The 21,754-nt window shown below is 48.0% G+C and overlaps 1 protein-coding gene across 11 annotated transcripts in view; it reads left to right on the top strand.

The window, feature by feature from the left end:
- Window positions 1–12,594, top strand: part of DUSP13B (dual specificity phosphatase 13B) — a 28,027-nt gene extending 15,433 nt beyond the window's left edge. For 9 of the 11 annotated variants that reach the window (XM_010350474.2, XM_074382440.1, XM_074382437.1 and 6 more), the window contains one exon: window positions 318–772. In XM_010350474.2, coding sequence (XP_010348776.2) covers window positions 318–520 — 203 coding nt within the window. In that variant the 3' untranslated portion in view covers window positions 521–772. Of the gene's footprint in view, window positions 1–317; window positions 773–3,736; window positions 4,691–10,281 lie in introns of those variants that run through there. The other 2 variants (XM_074382439.1, XM_074382438.1) reach the window with 2 other exon arrangements.
- The last annotated feature ends 9,160 nt before the right edge of the window (window positions 12,595–21,754 follow it).

The following is a 21,754-nucleotide window of genomic DNA, read 5'->3' as shown; positions in this document are numbered from 1 at the left end:
AATCCAATGCAAACCCAGGGACCCCAGGAATTCAGTGAAGCCCCTTCCCCTGGCCCAGAGTTGCAAAGGATGCCTGAGGAAGTACCTGGACGGGGAGAAGGAAATCACAGCTGCTAACCTAAACCTAATCCTGCCACTAACTTGCGATGTGACTTTGAGCCAGTTTCCTCTCTCCAGGCTTCAGTTACCCCATTTGACGGGGAAGACAGTGTTAGTGTTCCAGTATGCTGTGGAGGATGGTCATGGGTGTCCCTTCTTCCCAAAGGGATGGGCGGTTCAAGGGCAGGTAGCTGATGCTAGGTTGGTTCTCCCCACAGGCCGTGTGCTGGTACACTGTGCCATGGGGGTAAGCCGCTCTGCCACGCTTGTCCTGGCCTACCTCATGATCTACGAGAACATGACGCTGGTAGAGGCTATCCAGACGGTGCAGGCCCACCGCAATATCTGCCCTAACTCAGGCTTCCTCCGGCAGCTCCAGGTTCTGGACAACCGATTGGGGCAAGAGACGGGGCGGCTCTGACCTGGCAGGCAGCCAGGATCCCTGATCCTCCATCCAGCGTGGCCCCACTCCACCAGCCTGGCCCTGGAGACAGCAGCCTCTGCTGTTTCTAGTGACCCTGAAATGTAAACAGCAAGTGGGGGCTGAGGCAGAGGCAGGGATAGCTGGGTGGTGACCTTTTAGCAGGTGAATTTCCCTGACCCAATCTAGAGAGTCTTTATGCAAAAGTGAGTTCAGTCTGTCTCTATAATAAAATGTTCATCGTCATAAAGACAGGCGATTGTTTGGTGGTCTGTGGGGCAGCGGCTTACTCTTGGGATGATCACAAGGTTCCAGATGGCTTGCCAACTCTGATTCAGTGGGATAGCAGCCAGGGGGAGGGGTCTGAGTCCATGAGGAAGGAGGACAGGTGGGAATAATTCGTGAAATCTGCCTTGGGTGCAGGAGGAAGGCGCAGGGTACAAGTGTGAGGATTAGATGACCTCGTCCTCATTTTTCCTCCTTGCATCCTCAGGCAAGAGTTAGGTTGCCTGATAAAGACCCAAGTTCAGCCAGGCGCGGTGGCTCATGCCTGTAATCCCAGCCCTTTGGGAGGCCAAGGTGGGTGGATCATGAGTTCAGGAGATCAAAACCATCCTGGCCAACATGGTGAAACCCTGTCTCTACTAAAATACAAAAAATTAGCGGGGCATGGTGGCACTTACCTGTAGGCAGGGGAATCACTTGAACCTGGGAGATGGAGGTTGCAGTGAGCCGAGATCACACCACTGCACTCACTCCGGCCTGGCAACAGAACAAGGCTCTGTCTCAAAAAAAAAAAGACCCAAGTTGAACGTATCGCCATTCTTTCCATGCCCATCCTACCCAGAGCCGACTATCAAAATTCACTGTGCACAAATAGCTTCTCTTGAAACCAATCAGTCTTCTCATTAACACTCTGCTTTCAGAAGGACGGCTTAAAATTAGACGCCTAACAAATAAGAGCATTAAACAAGAGGATGATGGGGTTGGGAAGGAAGCACACCAGAAATACTAGGCAGAGGACGGTTATATGATGGAACAGAACAACTCTGAGTTTCTAAGTTCTTATCTTAGCACAACATAAAATAAAACAATAAAGTCCCCCCTCCCCCAGTTCGTCACCTATAAATAGATCATAAAAACTCAAGGTATTTATGAGGATTAAATGGGCTGCTTTCCTCTACCTCTCTTGCTGCTTTTAGTGAGCTCTTGCCTTCTTTGTTTGTGTATGTGTGCGTTTTGGGGGTTTCTGGTTGTTTTGAGACAGGGTCTCTGTGGCCCAGGCTGGAGTGCAGTGGCACAATCAGCTCACTGCAGTCTTGACCCCTGCACCCCAACTCGAGTGATCCTTTCATCTCAGCCTCCCGAGTAGCTGGGACCACAGGTGTGAGCCATCATGCCCAATTAATTTTTTAATTTTTTGTAGAGACAAGGTCTCAACTAGGTTGTCCAGGCTGGTCTTGAACTCCTGGACTCAAGTGATTCTCCTGCCTCAGTCTTCCAAAGTGCTGGGATTACAGGTGTGAGCCACTGCACCTGGCCCCTTGCCTCCTTTGGCGGGCCCTTCAATGTCAAGGTTGCTCAGGGTTGTATCCTCTGCCTCCTCTCTCCTTTAGTGTTTCTGCTCTCCCAAATTCTCTGCAGCACTTGATCCCAATCCCACGTTGCTGTTGGCTGCCTCAGGTGCTCTCTGGGTCTTTTCCAGAGGCTATATGTATGTCCTAGGTGGAGGATGCAGGAAGGCTGGTGCAGCAATATTCAGCTTAGTCACAGGGCCCAGGCCCCACCAGGCAGGTGTAAACACTCCTGGGCTCCTCACCCTAGGAATGGAAGACTGTTTTCAATTCACCCTGGGGGTGGTGGAGTCTGATTCTCTAGTAGACAAAGCCAGTCCCAGCTCAGCAGTCTCACCTGCCCATCCCAATTCCCTTGGGTCCCTTCTCCACCTGACAGCTCAGTGCTTGTTGCTGTTTCTTGCTCATCACCATCAGTGGGACCCAACGTAGTGGCTCCAGAAGCCAGTCATCTTCATCTGAGTATGGGCAGCAGCCTGTCCCTGCCAGCTGGGGTGGGTGCACTGAGGCTGTGACAAAGCCACACTCTGGGCCTGGGGCCTGGGTTCTAGCAGGTCACCTACTTGGGGCTCTGTGGATTGGGTGCAGAATCTGGGGCTGCAGGGGGAGACTGAAGGAAACCATGGGGAGGTGGGTGGCGGGAAAGCCAAACATACACCAAGTACCGAGGAAATCGAGGCTGAGCTTCAGACTGGCACTACCCCTGGGATGCCTCCCTGTCTGCCACACTCACCCAGGGAAGCCTGTAATACTGTATATCCCTCTTCTAGACAGCAGCCTTGTGAAAGGAGTTGTGTTTTGTGAAGACCATGACTTTGGAGCCAGACTCTGGGTTCAAATCTATCTCTGCCTCTTGTCAGATGTATGATCTCAGTTAATCTCTCCATATCTATCCATAACACAGGATTTATGACAGCCACCACATAGGATTGTTATAAGGATTAAGTGGGGCATATAGAAAAGTGTTTTGCACAATATGTGGTGAGTTCCCAGAAATGATAGCTGTGGCTGGATGCAGTGCCTCAGACCTGTAATCCCCATACTTTGGAAGGCCGAGGCAGGAGGATCGCCTGAGCCCAAGAGTTCGAGACCGGTTTGGGCAATGTGTCAAGACTCCATCTCTTTTATAAAAATAATAAAATAAATAAATAAATAATAAATCACAGATCAATCATCATCACAGCACATAGTGCCTGGGCTCCAGTCTTGGACTAAAATCGGACAGCATTCTCAGTGCATTGAATAAATGGACGAATGAGTAAAAATTAGCTAACTTAAAGGCAAGGTGGTATCCTGGATTGGATCCTGGGTTTTTTTTGTTTGTTTTTTCTTTTAAGATGGAGTCTTGCTCTATCGCCCAGGCTGGAGTGCAGTGGCACAATCTCAGCTTATTGCAACCTCTGCCTCCCAGGTTCAAGCAATTCTCCTGCCTCAGCCTCCCAAGTAGCTGGGATTATAGGTGCCTGCCATCACGCCCGACTAATTTTTGTATTTTTAGTAGAGATGGGGTTTCACCATGTTGGCCAGGCTGGTCTTGAACTCCTGACATCAGGTGATCCACCCACCTTGGCTTCCCAAAGTTCTGGAACTACAGGTGTGAGTCACCCCACCCAGCTTAATTTTATTTATTTTTTTCTTTTAGAGACGTGGTCTTGCTACGTTGCCCAGGCTGGAGTGCAGTGGCTATTCACAGGCGCAATCCCACTACTGATCAGCACGGGAATTTTGACCTGCTCCATTTCCAACCTGGGCCGGTTAACCCCTCCTTAGGCAACCTGGTGGCCCCCCCGATCCCAGGAGGTCACCATATTGATGCTGAACTTAGTGCGGACACCCGATCGGCATAGCGCACTACAGCCCAGGACTCCTGGGCTCAAGCAATCCTCCCACCTCAGCCTCCCAAATAGCTGGGACTACAGGCACGTGCCATCGTGCCTGAAGGCTCGATTTTTAAAAAATTGTTTTTCATTTATTTATTTTTTTAGTAGAGACAGGGTTTCACAAATGTTGGTCAGGCTGGTCTTGAACTCCTGACCTCAAATGATCCGCCTGCCTCAGCCTCCCAAAGTGCTGAGATTACAGGAGTGAGCCACTACACCTGGCCTTGGATTAGATCCTGGAACAGAAAAATAACATAAGTGGAAAAACTGGTGAAATCCAAATAATGTTTGTGGTTTAGTTAATAGTGTGTACAGCAATGTTAATTTCTTTGATAAATGTAGCAAGGTTACGTAAGAAGGTAACATCAGAGAAAGCTGAGTGGATATACAAGAAATGTCTCTGCTATCTTTATAAGTCTGCTGTAAATCTAAAATTATTTCAAAAATAAAAAAATTAGCTGACAATTACCAGTTGCTTTGCCTGTGCCGGGCACTGTGCCAAGTTCTTTAGGTACATAATTTCTTTTTTTTTTTTTTTTTTCCAATTTCATCCATAATTTTTTATGTCTTTTGAAAACATACAGAGCGCAGGAGCTCAAGGCTACAGTGAGCCAAGCTGTGACTGCCCACTGTACTTCAGCCTGGGCGATAGAATGGGACCCTGTCTCTAAAAAAGAAAAAAAGAAAAAAATCACCTATCAAATACAGCAAAATGTTAAGATTTTACCATATTTATGGAGTTCTGGGAATATAGGTGTTTATTATATGATTTTTTATATTTTAAAAAATATTTCATAACTTTAAACATTAAAAATAAATCTACAAACTTCTAAATTAGGAACTTCCTATTCTATATTTAGGTTTTGAAACTGTCAAGTCAAATGGATTTTAGGAAGTATTCTGGGCCAGACGCGGTGGCTCATGCCTGTAATCCCAGCACTTTGGGAGGCCGAGGCAGACAGATCACTTGAGATCAAGAATTGGAGATGAGCCTGGCCAACATGGTGAAACCCCATCTCTAATAAAAATATAAAAATTATCGGCCGGGCGCGGTGGCTCACGCCTGTAATCCCAGCACTTTGGGAGGCCGAGGTGGGTGGATCACGAGGTCGAGAGATCAAGACCATCCTGGTCAACATGGTGAAACCCCGTCTCTACTAAAAATACAAAAAACTAGCTGGGCGTGGTGGCGCGTGCCTGTAATCCCAGCTACTCAGGAGGCTGAGGCAGGAGAATTGCCTGAACCCAGGAGGCGGAGGTTGCGGTGAGCCGAGATCGCGCCATTGCACTCCAGCCTGGGTAACAAGAGCGAAACTCCGTCTCAAAAAAAAAAAAAAAAAAAAAAAAAAAATTATCGGGGGCATGGTGGCGCATATCTGTAATTCCAGCTACTTGGGAGACTGAGGCACGAGAGTCGCTTGAACCCGGGAGGCAGAGGCTGTAGTGAGCCGAGATCACGCCACTGTATTCCAGCCTGGGCGACAGAGCAAGACTCTGTCTCCAAAATATAAATAAATAAAAATAAAACTTAAAAGAGGTTACATGACAAATAATCTTGCTTAAGAAAAAAGGTCATGATGATTCAGTTGGTAGTGTTTAGATAAAATAACTGTGTTGAAGAGAAGCTAGGCCAGTAAGTCATACTCTCAGTCGTTTCCTTCATGCCTCACAATACTGCAGCATGCGTCCTGTGAACATCATTTTATGGGTGAGAACACAGGTGCAGGGAGATTAGGCCAGAACAGCAGCTAGCATTGATTGAGAGCTTTATTATCTACCTGTGCTTTAGTTAGCCTGGCAAGGCCAATGGTTCTGACAGCCCCTAAACCTCAGTGACCTAAACTCAACAACACTTTAGTGGATGATTGACATTTTTATTTTTGAGACAGCATCTCACTCTGTTGCCCAGGCTGGAGTGCGGTGGTACAATCACAGCTCATTGCGGCCTCAACTTTCTCGGCTCAAGGGATCCTTTTACCTCACCCTCCCAAGTAGTTGGAACCACTGGCACAAGTCACCACGCCCAGCTGATATTTTGTAGAGACAGGGTCTCCCTATGTTACCACACTGGTCGTGAACTCCTGCACTCAAGTGATCCTCCCGCCTTGGCCTCCCAAAGTGCTGGAATGGCAGGCATGAACCATTGCGCCCAGCCGCGCTTTATTTTTTTATTCGCAACACAGGTTGATGGAGGGCCAGGAGAGTAAGCATGAAAGAATAGAGGCCAGGTCTACCCCTGCCCCTCAAGGTCCATGGGCCAGAACCAGTCATGTGGCCACACTTAACTGCAGGGAAGCTGGGAAATAGTCTAGGGTGGTGCCCAAGAAGAGGAAACTGCAGATATTGATCATGAGCTTTCCACAGTGGGCATTAAAAAGAAACAAAATATACACATATACATACACACATGTATAATTTATATGTATTTATCATGTTTACATTTGTATTAATTTAGAAATTATATATGTATATATAATCAAACTCTCATAAACTCTAAGAGGTAGATATTGTTATTTCCATTTTACAGATAAAAAAACTGAGCCTTGAGGGCGAGGCGGGTGGATCACGAGGTCGAGAGATGGAGACCATCCTGGTCAACATGGTGAAAACCCATCTCTACTAAAAATACAAAAAATTAGCTGGGCATGGTGGCATGTGGCTGTAATCCCAGCTACTCAGGTGGCTGAGGCAGGAGAATTGCCTGAACCCAGGAGGCGGAGGTTGCAGTGAGCCGAGATCGTGCCATTGCACTCCAGCCTGGGTAACAAGAGCAAAACTCCGTCTCAAAAAAAAAAAAACAAAAAAACAACAACAAAAAAAACTGAGCCTTAAAAAGCTTTAGTAAACTTTCTCAGGTCGCTTATCTAGCAGGGTAGAATCATACTACCAACTCGGTCAGTGAAACTGTTCTTTTTTTGAGACAGTCTCGCTCTATTGCCAGCCTGGAGTGCAGTGACGCAATCTTGACTCACTACAACCTGCACCTCCCGAGTTCAAGCGATTCTCCTGCCTCAGCCTCCCAGTAGCTGGGATTACTGGCATCCACCACCACAGCCAGCTAATTTTTGTGTTTTTAGTAGAGATGTGGTTTCATCATGTTGGCCAGGCTGGTCTTGAACTCCTGACCTAAGGTAATCCACCTACCTTGGCTTCCCAAAGCGCTGGGATTGTGGGTTTGAGCCACTGCACCTGGCCTATGAACCTGTGTTCTTAAACACTTCCTGAGCCTCCATTCTGGATTAGCCTTAGTGACTTGCTGGCCAAGAGAAGGCAGCGGAAGTAGCATTCTGGGGCTTCCAAGGCTGTCATAAGACATCTTGCATTTTCTGTAGGGGTCACTTGGAATATGCTTTCTGGGAACTCGAAGCCACCCTGTGAGAAGTCTGCCTACCCCACTCTGCCATGCTGGAGTGGTCATGGGTAGGCTAACTGGTTGACAGCCTCACTGAGCCCACACACTAGACATTTGAGTGACTTTGTGTCTTGGACACACCAGACCAGCACATCTGCCAGTGAAATACCACAGAGTGACCTCTGTCAATGCCATGTGGAAGAGCAGAATCATTTACTGAACCCTCCTGAATTACTGACTCAAAATGAGGTATCAGAAAACACTCTTGTTTGGAGTCACTAAGTTTTGGGGCAGTTTGTTACACATCAATAGGTAACCAGCACAGGGACAGAGCCAGGTCTGACCAGCAGCCCTGGCTTGTAGCCACGTCATCAGCCTCTGGAGAAGCGTGTGAGTGATGAAGGGACAGGGTGGCCACATCCATCCTCCCGCGCTGAGTGCATGGAGATGAGAGACCCCATGTCTACAGAGGAACAAAGATGGCAATAGAGCCGCAATGGAGACCAGGAAAGATGTTAGGGGCCTAAGGGGTATATTGGTGGCAAAGGCCTTGAGCTGGAGAGGGTGGAGAGGCTACCAGAAAGAGAACCTTACCCCCCCACTCCTCATCCACACCCCCAGCTCTTTCCTAAGCTCCAGCCACCCTACCTTCCTTCCCGGCCAACAAACTCCCACTGAGAGGCCCGAGACCTCCTTCCTGCCCACGGCAAGGCCTCCTGGGGGGTCTGCAGGTCTCTAGTTCAGAGCCAGGCCTTGACCGCTGCCTCCTCTGTTTCTGCCCCTCGTTGGGGAGGGCAGCTGCAGTGTGGACTCCATAGCCAGGGAGGCCTTGGGGGAAACTTGGTTGGGGAAAACTCAAGGGGGACTGGCACACCCCAGGCCATCCTCCCCAGGTACTGCCCTCCCTAGCAAGCAGGAGGAACTGCCCCAGTTGTTCTCCTTTGCCTCAGATCACTCTGCTTGTCTCAGCTCATTCCCCCAGGGATCTGCATGCATCTCCTCCTGCGGGCTTCCTAAGCCACAGGATGTCAGTCAGCCTGGCCTCTCTCCTCGGGAGCTGGTAGCATGTCCCCTCCTCTGAGATTTTCTGCACCTGGCTGCTACTTCAGAGCCTCCCATCAGCCCATGCGTATGCCCCCGCTCCCTCCTCAGAACCCTCCTCCTTTCACACCTGTGCAGGTGTTCTGGCTTTGCCTCCTGGACCCTCTGAGCCTGTAATAGGGCTCCTGGAACCCGTGACTAGAACCCGGTCAGACTGGGCTTGTGGGATCCAGCTTAGTGATAGTGATTGCTAGGACCATCCTGACTTTGATAGTGATTTCGAGGGAGGGCCCGGGATCGGGGCACACTTTAAAAGGAGTGCTGGAGAAGGCATGGCTTCACTTGAATGATGAACTTGCAGGCAGCAGTGCTAAGGGGGAAACTTGGGGGTGGGGCGAGGGGGCTCTTCTGGTTCCTTTTCAGCTATGCCACATGAATATGAATGCAACTCTGTCCAGCCATGAAAGGTACCCATCCTGCCAGCACCCCTTTCTGAGGGATTCCTGGCCTCACAAACTCTTTACAGGGTGGATCTGTCGTCCTAGCCAGAAATGGCTGCATCAGGATGGGCCCTGGTTAAATATATGTATTCAGTGATGCTTGTTAAAACAGAGCAAGGAAGACTTCAGGACCACTGAGACAGGTGCGGGGACCACAGCAGTGGGATTTTGCAGTGGGAAGAAGACATTGGGCTCAACTCTGGATACGGCATGGGCAAGTGGGAATTTACAGACAAGGAGAGGGGTAGAGTTAGCGGAAGGAAAATTGCCGAGAGGAAAATATCAGAGATAAGAGGGACTTTGGTTAAACCAGCCTAATAGGATTTTTGCTGAAAACAGGCCAGGGCGGCTGGATATCCCCTAAAGAAGGTGGAGAAGGGGAAACCTGATCTGATATACAGGGGAGCAAGGACAGGGAGGAATTCCTGATGAACTGACTTAGTGGGGTTGTTGCTAAAACTCGATTTTACCAGGAAGTGCACAGGTGGGCCTAGGAGAAGGTTCAGGAGCCTGACTGATGTTTGGTCAAGCAAAGAATCTTTGTCTAGCGCTGGGCAGAGACCTCTGCAAGCCTGGCCAACATGATGAAACCCTGTCTCCACTAAAACCACAAAAACTAGCCAGGCATGGTGGCGTACACCTGTAGTCCCAGGTACTAGGGAGGCGGAGGCAGGAGAATTGCTTGAACCCAGAAGGGAAGGTCGCAGTGAGCTGAGATGGCGCCTCTGCACTCCAGCCTGGGCGACAGAGTGAGACACCATCTCAAAAAAAAAAAAAAAAAAAAAAAAAAAATTCACCTCCATGGCACTGCCTGGAGCGTGAATGTGAATGCAGGGTTCCCTGCTCATCCTGGACCACCTCTGCCCTCCACATGAGAGAGAAATGATTGTCTTGTTTAAGCCACTACTTTACAAGTCCCAGTTACTTACCCCAAACCTGGTCTTAACTGTTCTGTCTCCTGACCCTCAGGGAGCCAGAGATCTGTGAGGCCCTTTCATGTAAGAGCTGCCATTGACGGGATTGGGGGACTGCCCACCCAATGAGGTGCTCTCTGGGAGAGTCTGAATGGGAGATGGAATCGGAGTTGGCAGGTTGGGTGGGGAGGTGGTGGAGAGGTCAGGAAGCAGGAGCCAGGAGGCAGTAGAAGTCATCAAGAACCGGAGGCAGGCAACTGCAGCCATAGGAACCTCAGAGGCAACACCAATGACAGCTGAGTCCTGCAACCAGAGCCCTGGGAGGTGGAGCAGCTGGCGGGAGAGCCACAGGCCATCCTGGGAGGCACTCCCATTCCTCAGCAGAGTCTTGCTTTCAAGTGTGTTACTCATGAATCTCTGAGGTCACCTGAGGGGAGGTTCACCTTGTGGCACCTGAAAGAACCTCATCATTCACTTCTTGAACCTCGATCCCACCACAGGCACCACCTAATGAGAAGGAGCACCTTTGAGAGGATGGTGGGTCAATGGATCCAGGCCTGTCCCAGAAATGGACACCACACGGAAGAAGTATGTGGCCTGACTTCACTCACTCTCCATCCAGCGTTGTCCCTCCTGAGAAGTAGCGACGTGTCTCCAGCAAGGAGATGGTAACACACCTGGCCACCCGCACACCGCCACCACCAAGCTGCTCTGCTACCTGGGACGGGAATGAGAAGCAGGAAGAACGGGGCCTTGGGTGCGCGTGGACCCGGTTTTCACTGGAACTCCTCCTCTTACCCAGCTGTGTGAGCCTGAGCAGATAGTGAGCTCATCTGAGCCTCAGGTTTCTCAAGTGTCAAAGTGGGGAGGATTTACAGCCTTGCACAGCTCTGTTGCAAGGATGGAAATCATGAAGCAGCCCAGTGCCTGGCACATAGTAGGCACTCAGTACCAGCTTGAGCATCTTCTCCTTCTGCTGAGACAAGCAGGGGTGCAGAAGGAAGACCTGTATCCCCACCCTTCCTGAGTGGGCGGTGGGAGGGCTGGTCACACAGACCCCAAGAGAGACGCCATCTTTTCCTGCAGCTTCTCAAAAAAGCAGTGGGGGGAGGTGCGTTGGTGAGGCAAGAGGACATAACAGGGCCATTACAGCCAGCCGGTTTCTAAAAGATCCTCATCTGGTTTTTCTTCACATTCTTTTAAAGATATATATATGATTTACAAACTTTTGCCAAGCAGTTTTACAGAGATAACAGGCTCTGCATTCTATTATAGATTTCCTAACTACGGTTGTCAACTTCCATTAGGATATTAGGCTGTCATGACAAATGCAGCCCTCCTACATAACACCCAGATTGTCCAATTACTACAGTATTTGCTTAATGAAAAGATTCTTGCAGGCTTTCCAGAATCCCAACTGATCTTTATTCAATTTAGAGAAAAGGAGAGAAAAGTAAAATGCCTTACATGAAAATTCCTCACTTCTTCCAAAAAAAGACTCTGGTGTGGTCTGGCCAAAGTATATGCATGTTCATATATGCACACACACACACGTGCACACGCACACGCATTCACACACGTATGCATGCACGCATGAAGCAGGCTTATGAGAAAAATTTGGAGTGTCTTGGACTTTTTTTTTTTTTTTTTTTCAGTTATAGCTCAATAAAAATGTCCTCATAAAATCCTAGGTAAGTGATTGCTTTGCCAACAGGATGGGGCTACCCGAATCCCAGGGAAGCCTGCCTGGTGAGATTGGGGGAGGAAGGGCAGAAAGCCAGAGTGGATTCCCCCATCCTCCCCTCAACCCCACCTCCCTCACACGCAACAGACACAGTGGGCTCCTCTAAGGAACTGGGAAGTGCATGCTAGTGGGGAGGTAGGGGGAAACCTCCTTCTTTCTGAAACGTGTCTAAGTCTGTCCAGCTAAGAGGCTAGAAGGCAGCAAGCCCTGTATCAAGCATAATATTTTGAAAATACTGAACGGCTGTGCTTTTCATTCGTCTCCCCAACAATCAAATTCTCTAGAAGTAAGGTTGCCAGATAAAATACAGGACATCCAGTTAAATTCGAGTTTCAGATATCAACAGATAATTTTTTAACACAAATGTGTCCCAAATAATGCATGGGACTGACGTATACTAAAAATTTATTTATAGGCCGGTACAGTGGCTCATGCCTATAATCCCAGCACTTTTGAAGGCCGAGGTGGAAGGAACACTTGAGACTAGGAGTTCAAGACCAGCCTGGGCAACAAAGCAAGACCCCCATCTCTACAAAAAATAAAGAAAATGTAGCCAGGTGTGTGGCATATGCCTGTAGTCCCAGCTATGCAGGAGGCTGAGGTGGGAGGACCGCTTAAGCCTGAGAGGTTGAGGCTGCAGTCAGCTGCGATGGTGCCACTGCATTCTAGCCTGGGCAACAGAGCAAGATCCTATCGCAAAAAAACAAAACAAAACAAAACAAAACAACAAAAACCCATTTATTTGTAAATCTTTCGACCCTACCTGGAAGTCATTTTGTCATTATTGTCACAGAAAAATGGGAAATGGAGGCCACATCCAGTAGGAGGAGGCCAAGAGGAGAGAATATTCTGGTAAGAAACGAAAAGAAAGAGGATGCTTGAAGAAGAGGGGAGGTGAGGAGGGGCAGCGACAGAGGTCTGTGGAGGTGACCTCCCTTCTCTAAGACAGTGTCCCAGAGGTAGGTGGGGGTGCCATACAGAGTGAGGAAGAAACTGAAAGAGGGGGGCTTTACTCTTTGCTCAGGCTTCTGGAAGATCATTTTGCACCAATACAGACGCAGCAGCCAGGCTCAAGGGGCTCACAGCATCAAGGCCTTCTTGCCACCTTGCTTCTTGCAGTAAGCCCTGATGTCATCCATAATCCATCTTGGGCAGGAGAAAGGAATTTGAAGTGCTTGAAGTGTTTTTGTTGTTGTTGTTTCGTTGTTGTTGTTGTTGTTGTTGTTGTTATTGAGACAGGGTGTCACTCTGCCACCCAGGCTGGAGTGCAGCGGTGCATTCACTGCTCACTGCAGCTTCAACCTTCTGGGCTCAAGTGATCCTCCCACCTCAGTCTTCTGAGTAGCTGAGATTATAGGCACACATCACTAGAACCAGTGGTTTTGGATTTTTTTGTTGTTGTTTTGTTTTAGTAGAGATGTTACTCAGATCAGTCTTGAACGCCTGGCCTCAAGTGTTCCTCCCGCCTTGGCCTCCCAAACTGCTGGAATTACAGGCGTGAGCCACAGCACTTGGCCCATTTGAGCTTTTAACTGGAAAGGGACTGTGACATTTTATCATTTAACAATTTAAATGTTCTCAGTTCCCAGCAGGACGGGGCCGGTTGTGTGAGGAAAGGTAGAAGAGCCAAATAAAAATAGACACCTCACTCTCTGTGCACATCCCAGTGCAGAGAATAGCAGCAACATGAGGACAGTGCACAGCATCTCTTATTGGTACTTTCCACTCAGATTCTAGAATACTTTCCAGCTTGTAATAGGTGATGGGTCACTATTTGCTGTACAGAAGTGGTCAGAGGGAGTGAGTTTTTGATGGTTTCAAGCCCAACTGCAGCCACGAGGGTCTCTCGGCCTCCTGGGTTATGCCCATGGACATCCTTCCCTCCTGAAACTGGCCTCAGGAACAGTCCCAGACCTTGTCCACAGACCCCCAAGTAGTGAGTTGCTTTGCTAACCTAATCCACTCCCATCCTGTCGGAAAAGCTACAGCAGCAGGATTAGAAAGCCTTTATTAAAACAACAATGCTTATGTGCTAGGGCCTGGGTTAAGCACTGTGTATTATTTCATTTATTCTTGAACATACAAACCTCTCAAAGTCAAAATCATCAGATAAACCTTTATAATCCACCATCAAAACCTATCTAGAATCTGATTTACTTCTCACAACCTCTGCCGCTACCACCCTTGACTGAGGCAAGCAGTTTCTCTTGCCTGGACATCCAGAATAACCTCCTCACTAGTGTCCCAGCCTCTACTTTTGTTCACTGTATTCTATTCTCCACAAACCAGAGTGTTCTTTTTCAAATGCAAATCAGTTTGTGTAAACATCACTCCCTAGAACAAATTCCAAACTCTTTTTGTTTTTGAGATGGGGTTTCCTTCTTGTTGCCCATGTTGGAGTGCAATGGCACAATCTTAGCTCACTGCAACAGCTACCTCCCGAGTTCAAGTGATTCTCCTGCCTCGGCCTCCAGAGTAGCTGGGATTATAGGCATGCACCACCACACCCGGCTAATGTTGTATTTTTAGTAGAGATGGGGTTTTGCCATGTTGGTCAGGCTGGTCTCGAACTCCCGACCTCAGGTGATCTACCAGCCTCAGCTTCCCAAAGTGCTGGGATTACTGGTACATGCCACCATGCCTGGCCCAATTCCAAACTCTTTACCTTGGCCTACAGGGCCCTATGGGATCTTGGCTCTCATCTGCTAACACTCTCTCACCTTATTCCAGCTGCATTGGCCTTTGAATGCGTAAGGGCACAGTCCAGTTGTTGTAACAGAGACTCCAGAATGCAGTGGCTTAAACAGACAGCTGCTTATTTCTCCCTCATGTCAGTGTACAGAGGTAGGTGGGCAGTCTTGACAGGCAAGGTGACTCAGCTCCACAAGGTCATGCAGGGACCCAGCCTCCTTCCACCTTGTTGCTCTGCTATCCCTGAGAATATTGTCTTTATCTGCTGGATTGAAGCTGGATCACAGCCACATCTGTATGGCTACATCCCATGGCTTTCCACTGTTGCTACTTCCTGGGTGCTGCAACATTCTGTTTATTCCCTTAACCCTATCCATATTCTATATGTAGTCCCTTCATCAAAATTTTATTGTTTAAACTAAGTCCGGTGAATTGTTCCTTGCTAGTTCCTGACGAGTACAGGATCCTCTGCACAATGTGTCAAAGTCAACTCTTTCCTAAAACTGAGCTTAGTCCAGCCTATATATTATCATCTTTTTTGCCTCCAAGATAGAGCCCTGAAATTTAACTGGGGTTGGCTCAAGGCACCTGTCATGACCAAACTATCATGGGCTGGTTGGGTGTGGTGACTCACACCTGTAATCCCAGCATAGTGGGAGTCTGAGTGGGAGGATTGCTTGAGGCCAGGAGTTCAAGACCAGCTTGGGCCACAAAGTGAGACCCTGTCTCTACAAAAAATTAAAAATGACAACAACAGCAAAACTTAGCCAGGCGTGGTGGTGCACATCAGTAGTCCTAGTTACTTGGGAGGAGGCTGAGGTGGGAGGATCACTTCAGCCCAGGAGTTTGAGGCGGGAGTATCACTTCAGCCCAGGAGTTCAAGGCTGCCATGAGCTATGATTACACCACAGCACTTTAGCCTGGGCAACAGAACAAGACCTTGTCTCTAGAAAACCTAACAAATGAAAAAACCAAAAGATCATGGATTGGCGTATGTCTATCTTTGAACAAAAGATCCATGGCAGTTTGGAATAATATCACTCAAGTACTTGTTGAGTGCCCACTGGGTTCATGGATGACCAGCACATTATCATAGGACACTCCCATCCAGTGCCAAACTGGCCACTTCTGAGCAGTCTTTATGGAGTCTCCTGGCTCTTATGGGCAGCCCTTCCCCATGCGCACGCATGGGGCTGCCCCGAACACAGCACGCATCCACTGAGCCACCAGCATGTGCCCGGGAGTCCATTTCCCCACCAGACGATGAGTTCACCCCGGACAGGTCCTGACTCCCTGCCTCCGTGACCTGCTGGCTGCTTCTAGAACAGGGCCTGGACACAGAGTCGGGCTTCACCTGGGTAAATGCTAAATCCATGGGGAGATTTCAGCCCCCACTGATTTGTTAATTTAATCCTCTTTAGGGGTATCTTAGTTCAATCAGAGTTGAGGAAGAGTGAGAAAAAGCACAGCAGCGACTGGCACGGATTGGTTGCTTAGGACAAGCCAAGAGCTTTATATGCATTCTCTTATTCGATCCTCACCATAAAGCTAGAGATGGAGCCTGTTCCTGTTCCTGTTATTATTCCCAATGTAAAGATAGATGAGCTTGGAGAAGTTAAGGAATTTGTACAAGCTTAGAGGTAAGTGGCAGAGGCAGGATTTGAACCCAATTCCTTATGTTTGAAAATGCATGTCCTTCACTCCTCTGCTCTCCTGCCTCCCCCATGCAAGCAAGCACCCTGTCAAGCCTGATCAGTGTCACTTTGATGCACTAACAGGCCGTGAAGAGGAAACTGCCATCTATCTGTAAAACAAACAAGTCTTGGCATGCAGACTGAGAGGCTAATAGAGACACAATCGACCGATTTGCTGAGATCACTGACAGGCTTGAGCAAGGCATTCATCCCTTGGGAAAGGCAGAATCTGGGGAGGACCCCTACCCATAGCCCCTGCTGTGGGTCCTAAGTGCTTCAGAGCTCCCCAGCAGAGGACTGACAGCGACTTTCCCAGTGTTTCGACAGCCAGGGAGAGAAATAGAGGTATCGATTTCAGAGAAACACCCTGGTTCCTTATGCCTTCTCACCAAACACAGTGTCCTCACATAGCTTAGCAATCAGAGTCAAAAGTGACAGCTCCACAGCAGATGTGACCAGGCCAGTCACCAGCAATCTCCTTCGAGAGCCAATGAAATCCCCAAAGGCACCTATACCTAGACTTTAGGAATTGTGGTCAACCCAGGCAGGGCAGGAGGGAAGGTGTGTGATCACGTGAGGAAACTTGTCCTCTTGGTGAGAGGAAGGTAGGTCAGGCCTGGGCTGGAGGACAAATGGAAGGCCCCACCCCATATTTCCATCACCACACTGACTTGTCCCATTCTCAGTGATCTAGACCTGGGCTGTCCAGCATAGGGGCCACCAGCACTGTGGGGCTGCTAAGCACTTGAAAGATGGCTGGTCCAAATTGAAATGTGCTATAGATAAAATGCTCACGGAGTTCGAAGGCACAGTGTGAAATAAAAAAATGATGTCAAATATCTAATTTTTCATATTGATTACATGTTGAAATAATATGTGGGGCACATTTTGTAAAATGTATTATTAAAATTAATTTCACCTGTTTAATTTTAGGTGCTTTTTTATTTGTTTGTTCTGGGGGGAAATAGTCTCACTATGTTGCCCAGACTCAAACTCTGGGCTCGAGTGATCCTTCCCCCTCAGCATCCCAAATAGCTGGGATTACAGGCATGTGCCACTATGCCTGGATCTTTTTATTTAATTTAATTTTTTTTGAGATGGAGTCTCACTCTGGCACCCAGGCTGGACTGCGATGATGTGATCTTGGTTCACTGCAACCTCCACCTCGTGGGTTCAAGTGATTTTCCTGCCACAGCCTCCTGAGTAGCTGGGATTACAGGTGTACGCCGCCATGCCCAGCTAATTTTTGTGGGTTTTTTGTTTTGTTTTGTTTTTAGTAGAGATGGGCTTCACCATGTTGGTCAGGCTAGTCTCGAATTCTGGATCTCGTGATCCCCCCACCTCGGCCTCCCTAAGTGCTGGGATTATAGGCATGAGCCACTGCACCTAGCCACTCTTTTTACTCTTGAATGTGCCTACTAAAAAATTTAAAATTGGATACACAGCTTGCATTAATTTCTATTGGACAGTGCTGCTCTGTAGGATCAAAAATAAAATGAATGACTCATTGAATTCAAAGTGAAAAAAAAATGAACATAGTCTTTATCGGAACCAAATTAGGCCAGGTATGGTGGCTCTCGCCTGTATTTGCAGCAGTTTGGGAGGCAGAGGCAGGTGGATTGCCTGAGCTCAGGAGTTTGAGACCAGCTTGGGCAACATGGTAAAACACCGTCTCTACGTAAAAATGAAAAAAAAAAAAAAAAAAAATTAGGCGTGGTGGTGCACACATGTAGTCCCAGCTCTTTGGGAGGCTGAGGTGGGAGAATTACTTGAGCCCAGGGGATGGAGGTTGCAGTGAGCCAAGATTGTGCCACTGCACTCCAGCCTGGGTAACAGAGCAAGACTGTCTAAAAAAAAAAAAAAAAAAATTAAATGAAAACAATAAAAACCTAAAATTATTTTCATATAATTTTTAAGAGTTCATTTCTAAGACATTCAATGTTTCTATTAAAAATAAAAAGAAATATAATTATTGACTATCAAAGTTTTAAAATAAAGTGATCTAAATGAACCTGAAAATCTTAACTCATTTTTTTGAAAATTCTGTTAAATGTCATAAAATTTTGTTATAGGCTGGGTGTAGTAGCTCATGCCTGTAATTTCAGCACTTTGGGAGGCCGAGGAGGGAGGATTGCTTGAGCCCAGGAGTTCAAGACCAGCTTGAGCAACATAGGGAGACATCATCTGTACAAAAAATTTAAAAATTAGGTGGGTGTGGTGGTACACAGATGTGGTCCCAGCTACTTGGGAGGCTGAGGTGGGGGGATCAGCTGAGCCAGGGAGGTCGTGGCTGTAGTGAGTTATGATCACACCACTGCACTCCAGCCTGGGTGATAGAATGAGACTCTATCTCAACAAATATAAATAAATAAATAAAACATTATAAAAATGAAACTATTTACAAGTCTAGTAACCAATGTAAAGATTGTTATTATAGCTGGGTGTGGTGGCTCATGCCTATAATCCCAGCACTTTGGGAGGCTGAGCTGGGTGGATCACCTGAGGTCAGGAGTTCAAGACCAGTCAGACCAACACGGAGAAACCCCATCTCTACTAAAAATACAAAATTAGCCAGGTGTGGTGGCACATGCCTGTAACTCCAGCTACTCGGGAGGCTGAGGCAGGAGAATCACTTGAACCCAGGAGGTGGAGGTTTCGATTAGCTGAGATCTTGCCATTGCACTCCAGCCTGGGCAACAAGAGTGATACTCAGTCTCAAAAAGCCGGGCGCGGTGGCGCATGCCTGTAGTCTCAGCTATTCGGGAGGCTGAGGCTGGAGGATCTCTTGAGTCAAGGAGTTCTGGGCTGTAGTGCGCTATGTAGTGTCTGCACGAAGTTCGGCAACAATATGGTGACCTCCTGGGAGCGGGGGACCATTAGGTTGCCTAAGGAGGCGTGAACCGGCCCAGGTTGGAAACGGAGCAGGTCAAAACTCCCGTGCTGATCAGTAGTGGAATCGCGCCTGTGAATAGCCACTGCACTGCACTCCAGCCTGGGCAACACAGAGAGACCCCGTCTCTTTAAAAAAAAAAAAAAAAAAGAATTGTCATTAGGCATTACACTCATTACATCTAGTCCTACATATGGGGGCTTTAAAGAACACTACGGGGCCAGACGCAGTGGCTCATGCCTGTAATCCCAGCACTTACTTTGGGAGGCTGAGGTGGGTGAATCACCTGAGGTCAGGAGTTCTAAATCAGCTTGAAAAACATGGTGAAACCCCATCTCTACTAAAAATACAAAAAATTAGCTGGGCCTGGTGGCAGGCGCCTGTAATCCCAGCTATTTGGGAGGCTGAGGCAGGAGAATCACTTGAATCTGGGAGGCAGAATTTGCAGTGAGCTGAGCCAAGATCGTGCCATTGCGCTCAGCCTGGGCAACAGGAGTGAAATTCCATCTCAAAAACAAAACAAAACAAAAACTTTGTAAACTGTGTAATATACCAAAATATTTCTCATCTATTATGCAACTGTCAGAATACCATGCTAATTCTGGAGCGCCCCCAGAACTGTGAAGTGAAACACCATGACGCTCAGTGCTACCACGTCCTTTATACTATCTGAATCAACAAACTTGACAAGTAGAATAAGCTCTCTTTCTTGGCTGGGAAGCCCTTCCACAGTCCAAATTCTCCTAGTACTCCAAAGCAGTGTCCACCTCCAAGGTCAGTGGCAGCATGGCCCACCAACCTTCATGCAATTCAGATTTAGTTACCTTTAGTTTTGAGGACACAGAGCAAGAGAAAGGGAAAAGCATTCTCTGTGGCCTGTGGATGGTTTTAGTTACAAAAGTGGGTAAAGTCTCCTCCTATTTTTATTTTTTTGAGACAGAGTCTTGCTCTGTCTCCCAGGCTGGAGTGTAATGGCTCAATCTTGGCTCACTGCAACCTCCACCTCTTGGGTTCAAGTGACTCTCCTGGCTCAGCCTCCTGAGTAGCTGAGATTACAGGCACCTGGCACCGCGCCCAGCTAATTTATGTATTTTTTAGTAGAAACAGGGTTTCTCCTTGTTGGCCAGGCTGATCTTGAACTCCCGACCTCAGGTAATCCACCCACCTCCGCCTCCCAAAGTGCTGGGATTACAGGAATGAGCCACCACACCCAGCCAGGTATTCTTATTTTAAATGTATAAATAACAAAATCAAGCAGTTTTATTGACAAATGCATATAGTTCTATAACCACCATCATGAGCAGGATTACAACACAGTTCCAGCAAAGCCTGATTTTTTTTCTTTCTTTCCTTTTTTTTTTTTTGTAGGGACAAGGCTTGCTATATTTACTAGCATTGGGTATTGCCAGTTTCCTGTTTGTTTGTTTGTTTTTAGCTGCTCTGATAGGTATGCAGCAGTATATCAGTGTGTTTGTGTTTGTAACCTGTGGGCCCTCTTAAAAAAAACACAAGGGCCGGGCGCGGTGGCTCAAGCCTGTAATCCCAGCACTTTGGGAGGCCGAGATGGGTGGATCACGAGGTCGAGAGATCGAGACCATCCTGGTCAACATGGTGAAACCCCGTCTCTACTAAAAATAAAAAAAACTAGCTGGGCGTTGTGGCGCGTGCCTGTAATCCCAGCTACTCAGGAGGCTGAGGCAGGAGAATTGCCTGAGCCCAGGAGGCGGAGGTTGCGGTGAGCCGAGATCGCGCCATTGCACTCCAGCCTGGGTAACAAGAGCGAAACTCCGTCTCAAAAAAAAAAAAACAAACAAACACAAGGACAGGGTCTCTTATTTCCAGGGTCTAATGATGGTTCTATTTAGAAGAGTTAAAAAGTTCCCCTCTTGACCTGGCTTGGTGGCTCATGCCTATAATCCCAGCACTTTGGGAGGCCAAGGTGGGTGGATCACTTGAGGTGAAGGTTTGAGACCAGCCTGGCCAACATGGTGAAACCCTACCTCTACTAAACATACAAAAATTAGCCGGTCATGATGGCACACACTGGTAATCCCAGCTACTTGGGAGGCCGAGGTGGGAGGATGGCTTGAATCCAGGAGGTCAGAGACTGAGGTGAGCTGAGATCACACCTCTATACTTACTACACTCCGGCCTGGGTGATCAAGACTCTGTCTCAAAAAAAAAAAAAAAAAAAAAAAATTCCCCTCTTGAACAGGTGTCTTCTCCAGGACAATGCCTGGGTGGGCTTGTTGAATGAGAATGGAGGGTACCCTAGGCTTAGCCGGCCTGGGAGACTGAGACTAAGAGGGAGCTGGAGCTGAGCTGCTCTGCATGGCAATAGGAGGACTCTCTAGCCTGTTGAGGCACTCAGCTCTAGACAGGAGGCGAGAGATGACAACTGAAGAAAAAGGAAGGCTGCGACAATTGCATGTACAGAGAGAAGCCTCCTGAACATGGCAGTACACAGACAGGCCTTGGAGATGGAGCCCAGCCAATAGTTTTCAAAGAATGGGGAGGTTGAACACCGAATGTGGAGTTGTCTCCTTCTCTGTGCAGGCCCTCTGTCCCACACAAAGCCTTGGGCGAGTGATGGAGGAATAATAGTAGATGGTGGTGTCAAGCTTGGAATGAAGTTGCAGGAGTGAGAAGTCAGAGGTGCCAGCGAGGGTGAAGAGGCCACAGTAGAACCGACTTTGGAGAAACAAGAGCCACCCTACTATTCCTTTCCCCGAGAGGAAACAGTCCTCTGAGATGTTGGAGAGGGCACATGGGCCTCCGTTTCTCTTGCTTTGCTTGTTTTTTTTTAATATGAAGGAAGAGAGAAGTGTCGACTTACAGCTATTGGATCTGGCCTCTGGGTGGGTAGAGAGGCCTCTCCCATGGGCTCCAGCTAGACTCAACCTCCATGCATATTCAGGTATCCACAGGGCACTAAGAGCCTCTGGTTCTCTATC

The sequence above is a fragment of the Saimiri boliviensis genome, chromosome 12 (assembly GCF_048565385.1).
Source record: "Saimiri boliviensis isolate mSaiBol1 chromosome 12, mSaiBol1.pri, whole genome shotgun sequence".
Lineage (NCBI taxonomy): Eukaryota > Metazoa > Chordata > Mammalia > Primates > Cebidae > Saimiri > Saimiri boliviensis.
This window is presented reverse-complemented; position numbering and strand designations above follow the sequence as displayed.